The sequence below is a fragment of the Schistocerca gregaria genome, chromosome 4 (genome assembly GCF_023897955.1).
Source record: "Schistocerca gregaria isolate iqSchGreg1 chromosome 4, iqSchGreg1.2, whole genome shotgun sequence".
NCBI lineage: Eukaryota > Metazoa > Arthropoda > Insecta > Orthoptera > Acrididae > Schistocerca > Schistocerca gregaria.
Genome location: NC_064923.1, coordinates 454,059,143 through 454,074,882, shown reverse-complemented (window position 1 = coordinate 454,074,882; position 15,740 = coordinate 454,059,143). Strand labels below are relative to the sequence as shown.

General features: G+C 38.1%; 2 protein-coding genes across 3 annotated transcripts in view; one reads left to right on the top strand and one right to left on the bottom strand.

Annotated features, from left to right (window-relative positions):
- LOC126267319 (vesicle transport protein USE1) overlaps nt 1–15,740 on the top strand; it is a 130,096-nt gene that overhangs the window by 6,427 nt on the left and 107,929 nt on the right. Inside the window, exon 1 of one of the 2 annotated variants that reach the window (XM_049972420.1) lies at nt 15,642–15,661. The exons of the other annotated variant lie outside the window; for it this stretch is intronic. The gene's annotated coding sequence lies outside the window, so the exon portion shown is untranslated. Of the gene's footprint in view, nt 1–15,641; nt 15,662–15,740 lie in introns of those variants that run through there. 2 annotated transcript variants of the gene reach the window in all.
- The window catches only part of LOC126267318 (neuronal acetylcholine receptor subunit alpha-10-like), a 56,725-nt gene continuing 49,726 nt past the window's right edge, over nt 8,742–15,740 (bottom strand). The window contains exons 7-10 of the mRNA XM_049972417.1: nt 15,261–15,429; nt 11,179–11,331; nt 10,919–11,091; nt 8,742–10,837 (exon numbers count right to left, since the gene is read on the bottom strand). Coding sequence (XP_049828374.1) covers nt 10,652–10,837; nt 10,919–11,091; nt 11,179–11,331; nt 15,261–15,429 — 681 coding nt within the window. The 3' untranslated portion in view covers nt 8,742–10,651. The remainder of the gene's footprint in view (nt 10,838–10,918; nt 11,092–11,178; nt 11,332–15,260; nt 15,430–15,740) is intronic.

Below are 15,740 nucleotides of genomic sequence, written 5' to 3'. Positions count from 1 at the left end.
ATAATAGACTAAATGATTTTACAGTGTTGATACTAAAGAAGTTTTGACCCTTGATGACAACCTTATATTCGAATGATATATTACTTTCTGTTCATACAAAAAGTAATTCACTCTTGTCAATATTACCCATCCTTTCTCCATACTTTTGTATAATTTTGTCCTAATGTGTTTCAGGGAGATCAAAAGTGTACAGGAATATGTTTAAGAAAGAATTGAGTGTTCTGTTGTGTACTCTCTGCTTTATAAATACCTTCCTAGTGTTCTTCCCATACCTTGTCTAAACATTGTGACAACTGCTACACTGTAATTTGGGACAACTCTAATTTCAGTAATCGATATATATATCTGAAATGAGCTTCCTACTATAGATTTTAGTACATTGTTGTTGTCCATATTGCTCCCAGAACTTATAGATCGAGGTTGCATTGTGTATCCAAAGATGCTGTGAGCACTCCCATTGCACTCACTGTACAGGGTGTTTCCAGAAGTGTGTGCAAAAATTTAACAAGACGTACAGGATGCTCCACTGAACAATTTGAAGTAGGGAAACAGGTTGGAGAAGCCAGCTTAAGGAGATAGTAGGAATAAAATCACATCACTGTGTACTTTTTAATTTACATTAGTCACAGTTAACTGCAAATGCCATTGCTGACACCATGAACATACCATTTGTATTTTGTCTTACAAAATGTGTTGTAACTAATGGCCATCAACCTCAGTGCAAGCATGACATCGACGAACGATATTCTGACACACCCTGACAAATATCCATGTTGTGTTTCGAATCACATCACAGGCAGCCACAATCCTGGCAGCCAGTTCCATCTCCATATCCACCAGGGGCTCATACACGAAGTGACTTTAGATATCCCCATAGAAAATAATGAAGGGGTTCAGGTCAGGTGACCTTGCAGGCCATGGAATAGGACCTCCCCTTCCAATCCAGTGGCCATGAAATACTGTACCAGTACTTCTCTATCGAATTGTATTGTATGTCTGTGAATGACACTGAGTAATGAATGGATCTGTTGTTGATTCATAGCACATTGTCGTGAGACAATGTAAATATGATACAACAGGGCCACCTTATGGACAAGTAAAGTAAACAAAACCTGCATCATGACTTCCTGGTAATCAGTTACATCCTCTTCGTGTAAAGACTGTACATGTAAATAAACAGCACAGTATGTGAAAATGTGTATGCATGTTAGTTGTAAATAAGCTGGAAAACAGACAAGGCAATAGATAAGTTTACTTCCATATCTTCTGAAGCTGGCTTGACCCCAGGTTCCCTGTTTCAAATAGTTCAGTTGAGCATTCTTTATGTCCTGTTAAATTTTTGCATGCAATTACAGAAATGTCCTGTATACTTACTCCTCTCCTCCTTGATTATTGATTGTTTATTAATCACCATTATTTGATGATTGACTGGGTGGAACTCATTAAGCACAATTGAGTGAAATGTTGCTATTAGTTTATTATATCCTTTGTTGGAACAAATTATTGAATTACAGTGATGAAATTATGCCACAAAATTTGAATAAAATTTCAGCAGCTTCCATAAACAGTTGTCTCTTGAGCAACACACTCTTCTTTTGAATTGTGGTTCAGTATTATTATTATTACTACTAATACACTTAGCTTAACATACATCTGTAAAGTTCAGTACACTAGTAGCCTACCATTTGAATTTTTCCTCCAACTGACTGTTAGCAACTAACTGCATCAATAAGCTTCACTTTATAATGTCTCCCGGGCTGGTGCATTCACAAAACAAGCAACTGCAAATCTCGTTATTGAGAGCAAAGCTGATAATCCATTCTTTATCACACATCACAGAATTTGTATCTGTTTGCATATTTATCAAAATGCAGAAGCGGTGGCCTCACAACACCCTGAACAGCCACGCTTTGCGTATGTCTATTATGCTTTTTGAGAGCACAGGCCACCAACCTGTGTTTATCACAGTGATGACTAACACGAGTGACCATGAATGTGGGATGGGTTGAAATGGAACTTGTCCTAAGTTACATTTCTCATGCAGCATGCCAACTATTTTTGTACATGATGTTTGTAGTTTTTCTACAATGGGAGGTCATGCGGTATCATGCATGCCATCAGTCCAGTCTGCAGCTGTGAGTATCAAACCGTTGATGGAAATAATCAATTTTGAAAATATAATATAGTTGGATACTCGCCAAGCTCTGTTTTCTCCTGCAGCTGCTTGATGAGTTGATTTTTTATCTATCCAATTACATTCTACAGGATTGATGCAATACCATATTTTATGGACTATTGAAATGCTACGGGCTATATACACACCTTAATTTTTAAGCAGCTTTTTAAAAAATAATATTTTTACCATTTTTACTGTTAGATTGAAATGCCAGACTAAAAAAAAGGGAGCTTATAAAACCAAATTGACCTTTAAAATCCCTGAAAATTGTTGTGACCTTTCTTCTTCTTCTTCCTCTTCTTCTTCCTCCTCCTCCTCCACTGCCATTGAGAGCGTTGCTTATGTCACACTTCTTGTAAGTTTAACAATAGTGTATTCTCTCACTCTTAGACCACAGCTGTTTTATTCACTGACACACTTGTTTGAATATAGGTTGTTTTAAAGCTCCCTTTGGTGTGAATTCATGTTGCATTTCATCCATTATCCATTTATTCCATTCCTCTCTCATATACACTTTAAATGGTTTATTTATAAAGACACCATGAGGTTGCAATAGTGAAGTAAGCCCTCACAGAATAACAGGAAGCTCTGTATTTTCCTGTCTCAGTATCTCTTTCACAGAATTTTTTTAATTGCTGCTTAACTGATCTGGCACAAGAACAGAACTCTTCTTCAATAAAGCACCTTTCCTTCTCTCCCACACTCTGTTAATCCATAATATCATACTAGCCTCGTCCATCAAACCTTTGTAGTGTACATGAACACCACCACTTAGCAGTATTTCAGAAGATTTGACATTGCTTTACACTTCAGAATGTACACTGAATTAAGTTTAGCACCCCCAGCACAACATGAAAGGACAACAATGTAGTGGATTTTTAATGTCCACATGTTTTTGTAGTTAAACAATGGAAAATCCAGGATGGAATGCAATAATATTGTGAAAAGGAAAGTTCCTACTCACCATATAGCAGAGATGCTGAGTCGCAGATAGGTACAACAAAAAGACTGTTACAAATAACTTTCAGGCAGTAAGGCCTTCAACTGGCAGTGTAGTCTCAGTTGCCTGAGACTGCAGTTGTGTGTGTGAGAGTTGCATTTGTTTATGTATGTATGTGTTCGCCATCTAATTCTGACGAAGGCCTTACTGGCCAAAAGCTATTTGTGACAGTCTTTTTGTTGCACCTATCTATGACTCAGCATCTCCGCTATAAGGTGAGTAGCAATTTTCCTTTTCACAATATTGTTTTTATAGTTAACAGTTTTAGCCCTTTCGTGGCAACAGTTCTGTTACGTGGCTCATCAAATGTCAGAGGAGTTTCATCCACATTCACTGTTTACTCAGTTCCACATTGGTTTTCTTTCAATGTTCAATAATAAAACAATGGAAAGATAATGTTTTTTCTTCATACTTTAGTATGTTAAGTTCCACTGTAGTGCAGGCTTACGAGTGTGTATTTGAATCATTTTTGTATCATTTCCAAAGCCATTTTGATAGTGCCCTTGAATCGATTCCAGTATGCCATCTTCTAATTTTGGCCATTTTGCATTCAATTTTCTATTTGCACATTTAGTCTCCCCCCTGAACCATGGACCTTGCCGTTGGTGGGGAGACTTGCGTGCCTCAGCGATACAGATGGCCGTACCGTAGGTGCAACCACAACGGAGGGGTATCTGTTGAGAGACCAGACAAACATGTGGTTCCTGAAGAGGGGCAGCAGCCTTTTCAGTAGTTGCAGGGGCAACATGGATGATTGACTGATCTGGCCTTGCAACATTAACCAAAACGGCCTTGCTGTGCTGGTACTGCAAATGGCTGAAAGCAATGGGAAACTACAGCCGTAATTTTTCCCGAGGGCATGCAGCTTTACTGTACGGTTAAATGATGATGGCGTTCTCTTGGGTAAAATATTCCGGAGGTAAAATAGTACCCCATTCGGATCTCCGGGCGGGGACTACTCAAAGAGGACGTCGTTATCAGGAGAAAGAAAACTGGCGTTCTACAGATCGGAGCGTGGAATGTCAGATCCCTTAATCGGGCAGGTAGGTTAGAAAATTTAAAAAGGGAAATGGATAGGTTAAAGTTAGATATAGTGGGAATTAGTGAAGTTCGGTGGCAGGAGGAACAAGACTTTTGGTCAGGTGAATACAGGGTTATAAATACAAAATCAAATAGGGGTAATGCAGGAGTAGGTTTAATAATGAATAAAAAAAATAGGAGTGCGGGTAGGCTACTACAAACAGCATAGTGAACGCATTATTGTGGCCAAGATAGACACAAAGCCCACACCTACTACAGTAGTACAAGTTTATATGCCAACTAGCTCTGCAGATGATGAAGAAATTGATGAAATGTATGATGAGATAAAAGAAATTATTCAGGTAGTGAAGTGAGACGAAAATTTAATAGTCATGGGTGACTGGAATTCGTCAGTAGGAAAAGGGAGAGAAGGAAACATAGTAGGTGATTATGGATTGGGGCTAAGAAAAGAAAGAGAAAGCCGTCTGGTAGAATTTTGCACAGAGGGTAACTTAATCATAGCTAACACTTGGTTCAAGAATCATAAAAGAATGTCGTATACATGGAAGAATCCTGGAGATACTAAAAGGTATCAGATAGATTATATAAAGGTAAGACAGAGATTTAGGAATCAGGTTTCCAGGGGCAGATGTGGACTCTGACCACAATCTATTGGTTATGACCTGTAGGTTAAAACTGAAGAAACTGCAAAAAGGTGGGACTTTAAGGACATGGGATCTGGATAAGCTGAAAGAACCAGAGGTTGTACAGAGTTTCAAGGAGAGCATAAGGGAACAATTGACAGGAATGGGGGAAAGAAACACAGTAGAAGAAGAATGGGTAGCTCTGAGGGATGAAGTAGTGAAGGCAGCAGAGGATAAAGTAGGTCAAAAGACCAGTGCTAGTAGAAATCCTTGGGTAACAGAAGAAATATTGAATTTAATTGATGAAAGGAGAAAATATAAAAATGCAGTAAACGAAGCAGGCGAAAATGAATACAAACGTCTCAAAAATGAGATCAACAGGAAGTGCAAAATGGCTAAGCAGGGATGGCTAGAGGACAAATGTAAGGATGTAGAAGCTTATCTCACTAGGGGCAAGATAGATACTGCCTACAGGAAAATTAAAGAGACCTTTGGAGAGAAGAGAACCAAGTGTATGAATATCAAGAGCTCAGATGGCAACCCAGTTCTAAGCAAAGAAGGGAAGGCAGAAAGGTGGAAGGAGTATATAGAAGGTTTATACAAGGGCGATGTACTTGAGGACAATATTATGGAAATGGAAGAGGATGTAGATGAAGATGAAATGGGAGATAAGATACTGTGTGAATAGTTTGACAGAGCACTGAATGACCTGAGTCGAAACAAGGCACCCGGAGTAGACAACATTCCATTAGAACTACTGACGGCCTTGGGAGAGCCAGTCATGACAAAACTCTACCAGCTGGTGAGCAATATGTGTGAGACAGGCGAAATACCCTCAGGCTTCAAGAAGAATATAATAATACCAATCCCAAAGAAAGCAGGTGTTGACAGATGTGAAAATTATCGAACTATCAGTTTAATAAGTCACAGCTGCAAAATACTAACGCGAATTCTTTACAGACGAATGGAAAAACTAGTAGATGCGGACCTCGGGGAGGATCAGTTTGGTTTCCGTAGAAATTTTGGAACATGTGAGGCAATACTGACCTTACGACTTATCTTAGAAGAAAGATTAAGAAAAGGCAAACCTATGTTTCTAACATTTGTAGACTTAGAGAAAGCTTTTGACAATGTTGACTGGAACACTCTCTTTCAAATTCTGAAAGTGGCAGGGGTAAAATACAGGGAGCAAAAGGCTATTTACAATTTGTACAGAAACCAGATGGCAGTTATACGAGTCGAGGGGCATGAAAGGGAAGCAGTGGTTGGGAAAGTAGTGAGACAGGGTTGTAGCCTCTCCCCGATGTTATTCAATCTGTATATTGAGCAAGCAGTAAAGGAAACAAAAGAAAAATTTGGAGTAGGTATTAAAATTCATGGAGAAGAAGTAAAAACTTTGAGGTTCGCCGATGACATTGTAATTCTGTCAGAGACTGCAAAGGACTTGGAAGAGCAGTTGAACGGAATGGACAATGTCTTGAAAGGAGGATATAAGATGAACATCAACAAAAGCAAAATGAGGATAATGGAATGTAGTCTGATTAAATTGGGTGATTGTGTGGGAATTAGATTAGGAAATGAGACGTTTAAAGTAGTAGATGAGTTTTGCTATTTGGGAAGTAAAATAACTGATGATGGTCGAAGTAGAGAGGATATAAAATGTAGACTGGCAATGGCCAGGGAAGCGTTTCTGAAGAAGAGAAATTTGTTAACATCGAATATAGATTTATGTATCAGGAAGTCGTTTCTGAAAGTATTTGTTTGGAGTGTAGCCATGTATGGAAGTGAAACATGGACAATAACTAGTTTGGACAAGAAGAGATTAGAAGCTTTCCAAATGTGGTGCTACAGAAGAATGCTGAAGATAAGGTGGATAGATCACGTAACTAATGAGGAGGTATTGAATAGGATTGGGGAGAAGCGAAGTTTGTGGCACAACTTGACTAGAAGAAGGGATCGGTTAGTAGGACATGTTTTGAGGCATCAAGGGATCACAAATTTAGCATTGGAGGGCAGTGTGGAGGGTAAAAATCGTAGAGGGAGACCAAGAGATGAATACACTAAGCAGATTCAGAAGGATGTAGGTTGCAGTAGGTACTGGGAGATGAAGAACCTTGCACAGGATAGAGTAGCATGGAGAGCTGCATCAAACCAGTCTCAGGACTGAAGACAACAACAACAACAACATCTAGTCTCCCTTTTTTTCCAGGTTTTCTTTAACAGCATGCCTGAATATCTTTCATTTTTTCCTATTATGAAAGTAGATATTAACAAAAATATTGTATTGTTATCAGTAACACAAGCCCTTTCAATTCAGGTCCACTGGCACCGCTGATTGCAATGACACATCATAGACCAGACATTGTTCTGAGTTTGTGATGGCAGTGTATGAGGAAGACAGTGTTAGAAAACTTGTGAACCCCCGCACTCATGTTCCTTGCATTGGTGCACTACCGCTGCTAGTTGAACCCAGTGTTGCCAGATAGAGATATGTTTCCAGTGGCATTGAATATATGGCCATTTTTAAGACTGTCAGGTATTTTAAATCAAACATTGGATGTTTTTATATTAATTTTGAATGTAAGACACACCTACATTTTGGAGGTAATTTTTTGAAGAAAAAAATGTGTCTTATAGTCTGTGAAATATTGTAGATCAATGCCTATTTCATAGTTGCTGTGTTAAATCCACTCCATGGGTGAAATTGTATTGTTAGTTAAGTCACTGTGAACAAGTTGGTGTCATCATGTGCTATGATCACATAGTGTTTTTCAATATCTACTTGGCACTGCGGATGATCCTCTTCTGTCCGCTGATTCCACACATGCATCACTATTCTAGCAGCATGTTCTGTGTTTGTTGAAGTACTGTGGTACGATAAGCCTATTTCCTTAAGTGAACATAATTTTAGAACTATTACAAACTTTCTCACATGTTAATATTCTCTCTTTTACTTGCTTCACATTTTCACTTCATTTAATGGCTCTTTTACTGTCCGAGATTGGTGTAACAGTGACCTTCTCAGAGTTTCTGTGCACACTTAATCATTTATTTCAGGCCATTATTTCTGGATATTGAAATTTTCAGAAACATCTGTATATTGTCAGTATCGTATTGCACAGATAACAATATGAATTAGGATAAATTGCTGTCCCTATTCCATCCTGCTTCCAACCCATTGTCCAGTGGCTCATATCCCTGTAAAAGCCCTAGTTGCAAGACCAGTCTCATACATCTTCCTACCACCTACTCCAACCTCTTCACAGGCATCTCCTACCTGACCGAAGGCAGGGCCAGTTGTGAAAGCAATCATGTGTTCTACCGACTTAGCTGCAACCATTGTGTGGCATTCCATGTGGGTGTCTGTCCACGTGAATGGCTGCTACCAAACTGTGGAACTGATGGACAGCTGCACCCAGACCATCCAGTTCCTGAGCACACTGTGCAATTCACTGTGCTTAACTCGATTGCTTCACTGCCTATGCCATCTGGATCCTCCCCACTAACACCAGCTTCTTTGAACTGCATGGGTGGGAATTCTCCCTGGTATATATCCTTTTTTCTGTAACCCTGCTGGCCTTAACCTTAACCAGTCCTGCATGTATGAATGTTTGTGTGTTTTTCTAAATCTGATGAATGATTTCATCCAATAGCTTAGTCTTCTTTCAAATCCTCCCATCTGCCACTCACCGTATCCTTTATGCAGTGAGTAACAATCTATCCTAATTAATGTTTTTGGTATTCCAGCCTGGTTATTACATTGTTACATACATACATACATGGCAAAATCAGAAGAGAACTCTTGATAACAACCCCCTGTGAAATTTTCTTGTGTCAAACAACACTAAAAAAACTGTGTATTTCACCATTTTATTTGACTAACTTGTCTGTCCATCAGAACTACATAAATTTCTTCTTTATTGTGTTTTGTTCATTGTGTTCTCCAAACATTTTAACAATTCTTACACTCTAGCTGTATGAAGTGACATTTTTCTTATAGCTACAGTATGATCCACATTATACAAGGTATTTGTAAACCTGACTTGCAGTTCCTAAGATCTGCAGAGGGTGCCGGGTAGATAAAGAATGGAACAGGGCCAAGTGTTTCTAGACAAACTATTTCCATACTACAGGATAAATGTAAAACTATGTGTGCCACAAATTTACATCTGCAGGATAGATAACCAATAGTAATTTACTATGTCTGTTACAGTTAATGTGGCAAGACACACACAAAATACACAGTACATACAGTCACATTGTACACTCAGTCTCTCTTTTACCTCTGGTAATAAACTTCGTATTCCCCAACTGTAATTTAACATTTGGCATTTTTGCCAAATTAGCTAGTTCATTACAAATGTAGTAATTACCCAAGTAACATCCTCTGTATTTGCCATGTGACTGCTGAAAACTTCAAGGATGGCAACTATGTTTATGTCATCGAAGGGAACTAAATAAAATGTAGTCACAATGAAGGCATATAAAAGATCTATGTTGGAAACAAGGAAGGATTCCTCTTTTAAGAGAAAGGGTGGCAAAGTGTATTTGGGAGGGGAGAGATGAAAGAAGGAAAATTGGAAAGAGGTGAGAAATATTATAGAAATTAATTATAGCCTTGTCCCCACACATTATGGTAACTTGAACTATGCATGTTAGTATACTAGCCCTGACAGGACAGGAGTCCTTCTTTAGTTTCTGTGTGTATTAGCTTTTTGTCAGATCTGTCTCTTTCAGCTAGATCTGTTTCCTTTAAGCAGGAAATGATGCTACAGCAGTATGGAACAATCAGCATTCCAACACAATCTATTGGCCTTGGTTTAGTTTGGGTGCAGATCTTTTGTGTTCCCTATATGGTTTAGCCTACACATTTGAAAGGCAAAGACTTAATTGTTTGTCAACATTGTAGTTCTAAACCAATTACAAAAAAGTCAAGAAACTACAACAATTCGTGTGTCAGTTACATTGTTTCACAGGTTGTAGTTCCTTATTTGAATTGTTGTAGTGACTGGAATATCATGTGTTTGTTTGCTGCCATGCTTAGATAGCATTGTGTGAAACACAGCATATCAAATGCTAAACGCAGAAAAATTGATACAGTCCTTTGTCAGGCAGGCATGTTTGTTTATTCAGTAAAAGTGCAGAGGTGAAGAAACTGAAGGGAATGTGTAAGAAGAGCAATAAATAGGTAGGTAAAAAATAATGATAGGGAAAGTGAAACAATTAAAAAAAGGCAGAAATCAAAATAATATCAAAGAACTCGGAACACAGAAGTAGAATGAAATGAATGCAAAGTAATGTTAGGAACAATGCACGGATCAGTTTCCATTTTTTCAGTTTCATCTCTTTTTTTTTTAGGTCTTATATACATTCAGTTTTCCAGTTTCTTTGTATTTAATTTTTTGCTTTACAATTACATCTACTTGCCCCTTCCACTTATACTTACATGTCATGTATAAGGTGTTTCTGATTTCAGGATTTTTAATCTTTTCTGTCATGGTCCTTTTTAATTTCTATTCCAATGTAATCTTGTGTTCCTTAGTTCAGTGGTGTGTGTGTGTGTGTGTGTGTGTGTGTGTGTGTGTGTGTGTGTGTCATGTTGGACAAACACTAACTTTTTCTATTTGCCACTCTACATACTTCAGTAGTAACTTCTAATTTAGAACATTACACATACTATGGTTTTCATATTCTGTGTTATCTTTTTTATAACATTCCATGTCTGGATCATCATAAAATAAGATGTCAATGAGATTTCACTAAAGATTTGAATCACTTAATGACATGCTTGCCAAAATAAACACGCATGTACTATGGACTGTTTGTTGCAAGTAAAATGCTTAAATACACAGCATAGGTAAAACAGGAAATACGGTCAATTACAGTGGCTAAGATTGTCCAGTATTGCTGAATTTGTTCTGAATTTTTTGTTTCTTCTGGAGAAGTTTCTTTGTTGTTCGACCCTAACTCATCAAGAGTTGCGTAAGTGTAGTCTTCCTGAAACACCAAGCATGGTTTAGTACAATGACAAAAAACATATTAATAAAGCAAGAACATATTGTAAACACATTTACTTACTGTATTCAGTATTGGTGGCAGGAACAGAATTCTGTGCAAGTACCTATTTGACAGAATATAACACACCTTCCTTGGCAGAGCACATCTAAACTTATAACGTGTGAGGCAGATGACAAGAGTGGAAATAAAAAGCGAAAGAGCCATTGCTATTAATCCTGAGCAATATGCAAACACTGTAAGACATACAGAGAGTTCAGTTGGATCTTGCCTTTCACTGTTCAGCTTTATATGTGTAAACTTAATCAATAAGCCATACTTACAAATAGGTGGTACATTGTAAGCTGGAGTTGGCAACAGATTCCCAAACTCAATTATAAATTTTGACAATATGATCATACCACAACAAGAACAAAGAATTTTGTATTGGCCATCAGGAGGAAGCCAAAATGACACCAATGTCATCAAAATGCAAGCTGAAAAAGAATGGTATTTGTTAAGAATACTGATTCTGCACAGCTGTTCCCAACAGTTAATGTCAACTTTCCATGTTATTTTTATTAAATCTAAAAGCTAAAAGAATAAACTGAAAATTGGTTGTTATTAAGAATAAATTCATGTTAGATTAGATTAGCTAACAATTTATTATATGGATCTACAGCAAGGAGATCTGCAAGGATGTAGAACATGCTGTAAAGCAAGTATACATTGATGAGCCAAAACATTATGACCACTGCTTAATATAATAGCCTGTTTGTCCATCTTTGGAAAAAAATACATCACTGCTTCCGTGTATCAGGTATCTGACAGTTTGTTGGGAGGTGTGTGGAGATATACGGCATTAGATGTCTATGTACAGTTTGTGTACTTTGTGTAAATAATGGGTCGCTGATTTGTGTCCGTGGTGATGGTGCCCGATAACGACCCAGATGGGTTCCATAGGATTTACATCAGGTGAATTTTGTTGCTGAGACATCAGTGTGAGTTTACTATAATGCTCCTCAAACAACTGTAGCATGGTTCTGGCTCCAAAACACTGACAGTTATACTGCAGAAAGATGACATTGATGTTGGGGAAGACATCAAAAATGTGAAGGGATGTAGATGGTTTGCAGCTGTCAGTGTGTCTTTGATTACTACCACATGTCCCATCCAAGTGCAGGAGAATCTCTTCCATAGCATAATACTGCTCCCACAGTCTGTGTCCATGGTGTGCTGCAGGTTTCAAGCTGCCATTCACCTCGTTGATGGCATTTATAGAGACAACTATCTAGCTAGTGTGACAAAACTGCGATTCCCCAAAAGAGCCAACATTTTTCCATTGATCAATGGTCACATCCTGATGGTTCTGTGCCCACTGCAATTGTAATTGATGATGTCGTTGGATCTACATGTGAACACGTAGGGGTGGGGTCTACTGCGAAGTCCATATTCAACAATGTATGATGATGAACAGAGTGCTCCAAAACACTTGTGTATGCACCAGCATTGTGCTCTTTCGGCAGAGATGCATCAGATCACCATCCATCCTACTTTACAGAGCAGATAAGCCTCCAAGCTCTACATTCTGCGAAGAGTCGTGGACATTGAATCTTTTAGCATATAGTGGTAGTTTCACTGTCCTCATACCCCATTCCACAGATGCTCACGACAATAGCATGTGAACATTTGACCAGCTTCACCATTTTTGAGATACTTGTTCACAGGCTCCATGTAACAATAATCAGCTCTTTGTCAATTCACTTATCTCGATGGATTTCCCAATTTGTATCCCATGTCTTCACTCCGATAATTCCTTGTCTATGTCTGCTATGCTTACATACGTTTGTTACTGCGTCACATACCTCCAACGCCACGAGGCGGCATCCAACATCGCATTAGGCAGTGTTCGTAATGTTTTGGCTGATCAGAGTATATGTTACATACAGAAAAGATATAATAATGTTCTTCTTGCAAATCCTAAGTAAAATGGTGTCATCTATGTGGAATAGGTCCAAAAATCAGAAATATATTGGAGAATTAATGTCAGAACTTGTCACAAACAATTAAACATATGTACACTCAGGTACATAACAAAATCTTTTGGGTAAAGTACATGTGCATCATCAAACAGAAAGTATTTTACAAAACTTATTTACATTGATCACTTTTCCTCACTGATGATGAGCCGAAGTGAGATTTTACGTAGCAATCATTTTTATGTAATTAATATTACATACATCAGTTGCTTCTGCAAAGAAGTTTGTCTCTCTTGTACCATTCCCTCACCTTCTCATTTCCTATGTTACAAGACTTTTTTTAAAAAAAATTATTCCCAGTCGTTAAATAATGAATGATAGCTGCAAACTCCTTTTAAAATGATCTATATCATGTCAAGTGATTTCACTTTCAGTGAATGCATTGAGTATTTATTTGCATACTGCCAAATACAGGAGTGACCTGTGGATTTATTTACAATAAACTTTTTCTTACAGTAATGGATGGTTAAGTATAATATACAGGGAAACACATAACAAAGGATATTGGGAAATGAAGGCATATGTTGACCCAGTAAGAATTGCAAGGGGGTACATGTTAACAGAAGGAATAAAAGGCGGGACTGTCAAATGTGTACACAAGCGACAAAAGGTTGGAAGATAATTGCCCACATGTACTTAAATAATGTTAGATTTATTGTACACTAAGAAAAGAAGTTGAAATTGAGAGGGGATGAATTGATGTGAGAATAAGGCGACTGATAAATATTAAGTACATGTAACAGTCAGATATTGCAAGTATTGAAGTGATTGTTTAAGGTTTGGATATATGTTGATAAAAGAAATACAGATAAGAAGTATAGATTCATTCCTCATTTTCACATTAGCATTTTGCATCAAGTACAATAAACTTCTGAATACTTGAACTACAGACAACTAATGCTTTGGATAAAGAGCACCTCTGTCATTATGGCAAACGAGTAGGATGTCATCAGACCATGTACTGGCTATAATGACAGTTGAGCACAGGATGACAAGACATGCAATATCAGAACGTTAGAACGTTTGATTGTGATCAGATCGTGGGTGCCTAATGTGTGACTCATCTTCAGCATCTCATGGGCACTGAACTCTACTCATGCCACTACGTCAAGGTAACTATACCATTCAAAAACGACACCTCATTACGGGGTGCAGAGGACATTACCTGTACCCATCACGTGGCACTGAGATTAGCGTAGATACTGGAATATCACCATTAGATGATCAAAGAGCGTAGAAAGGTTGCCTTTGCTGAAGAGTCAGAGTGCACTGTAAGTCAGTAAATGCCAGTGGCAGAATATGATTACTTCAAAACTACATGATACACTTCATACAAATTGTTACCAGGGAACCTTGTAGGAAGGTGGTGGAGGTATTCTCATTTAGGGATATGTTTACTGGGGATGCAATGCAATATGTGACAGGTATGCTGTAACCTCTCACTTGCAAATGATACTGGAACATATTGTCTGACGATGTGTATGGGTTTGTTCACTTATAACACTCATCGAGCAGCTTGTACCCGCAGCAAGACAATAAACCACAGTATCACTCACAAATTCTGTCACAAATGGTTTGAGGAACATTAAATAGATATGAGATTGTGTGTGTGCTCTTGGCCCCTCCCACCCCCCGTTTCCATCCTACACTTACCATGTAACATGCCTTCTAACCTTTGTACTGTTGAATACGTCTGAAGCACGATCACTTTTGATGTTTCATGTGGCCCTTGCCACCATATGTAGCTGCCACCAACAGGATAAAGGGTGTGTTCTGCAAACCCACTTGTTATGTGCCTAACTCAACAGCTCATGAATAGATTTCTTTGTTGTCCCTTATATTTTCAGCTCTCACTCTTTAAATGTAGTTATTATTGAACACTTTTACACCTCCTCTCATCATTAAGTTTATTTGTGTAAGCAGATTTTGTGCCTTAAAATTATGTTTAGAATTTTTTCCACACATTTTTAATCTGCCAGGAAGTTTCATATCAGCGCACACTCCGCTGCAGAGTGAAAATCTCATTCTGGCAGTTTTATCTTGTTTAACTACCTGAGTTTTATTCCACATTTTGAGTCATTATTTGTATGATTGTGGGAGAAAATCAAACAGTGAAACTCCAGGTTGGAATAGCAACAATTAATGAAAAGATAGATAGCTACATACCATAAAATGACATATTAAGTTGCAGAAAGGCACAACTAAAAGACACGCATTAACTTTCGGCCACAGCCTGTGTCAAAAAAGTACACACACACAAGTATCTTTTCCTTAGTTATTGTAAGAGAAAAGGTAATCTTATTATAAAATTTCATCTAGAACATTATTCATAATCAGTAAGATTTTTAGAAGAGTTTGTACAGAATATCTTATGGTATACTACTTACCAATGAACGGCCCAACAAACAGTGTTTTGTATGATTCATTATCTCGTTTGATTGTAATTTGAATAACGATGCCAGATAATGGATCAGTTGAACCAGGAATGGAGACCAATGCAGATTCAACCGTGTGTGAAATTATGTTCCACTCTGACCCAGTGCTCTGATCAGTACCCTTTAGAAAAAAGAAAAAAAAAAAACAACTACAGTATTACCCAGTAATGTATTAAACATGATAAAATGTTATATTAGTAATTCATTCTGTTACAGATCTGGAGAATATTCAGAATCTGTACAATAGGAGAAAGTCCACAGCTTGTGGTCGTGTGGTAGTGTTCTCGCTTCCCGCGCCCGGGTTCAATTCCCGGGGGGGGGGGGGGGGGGGGGGGTGTCAGGGATTTTCCCAGGTAAGTCTTTCCGCTCCAGGGATTGGAATGACTCCTTACCCTCTCCCTTAAAACCCACACCCTTTCGTCTTTCCCTCTC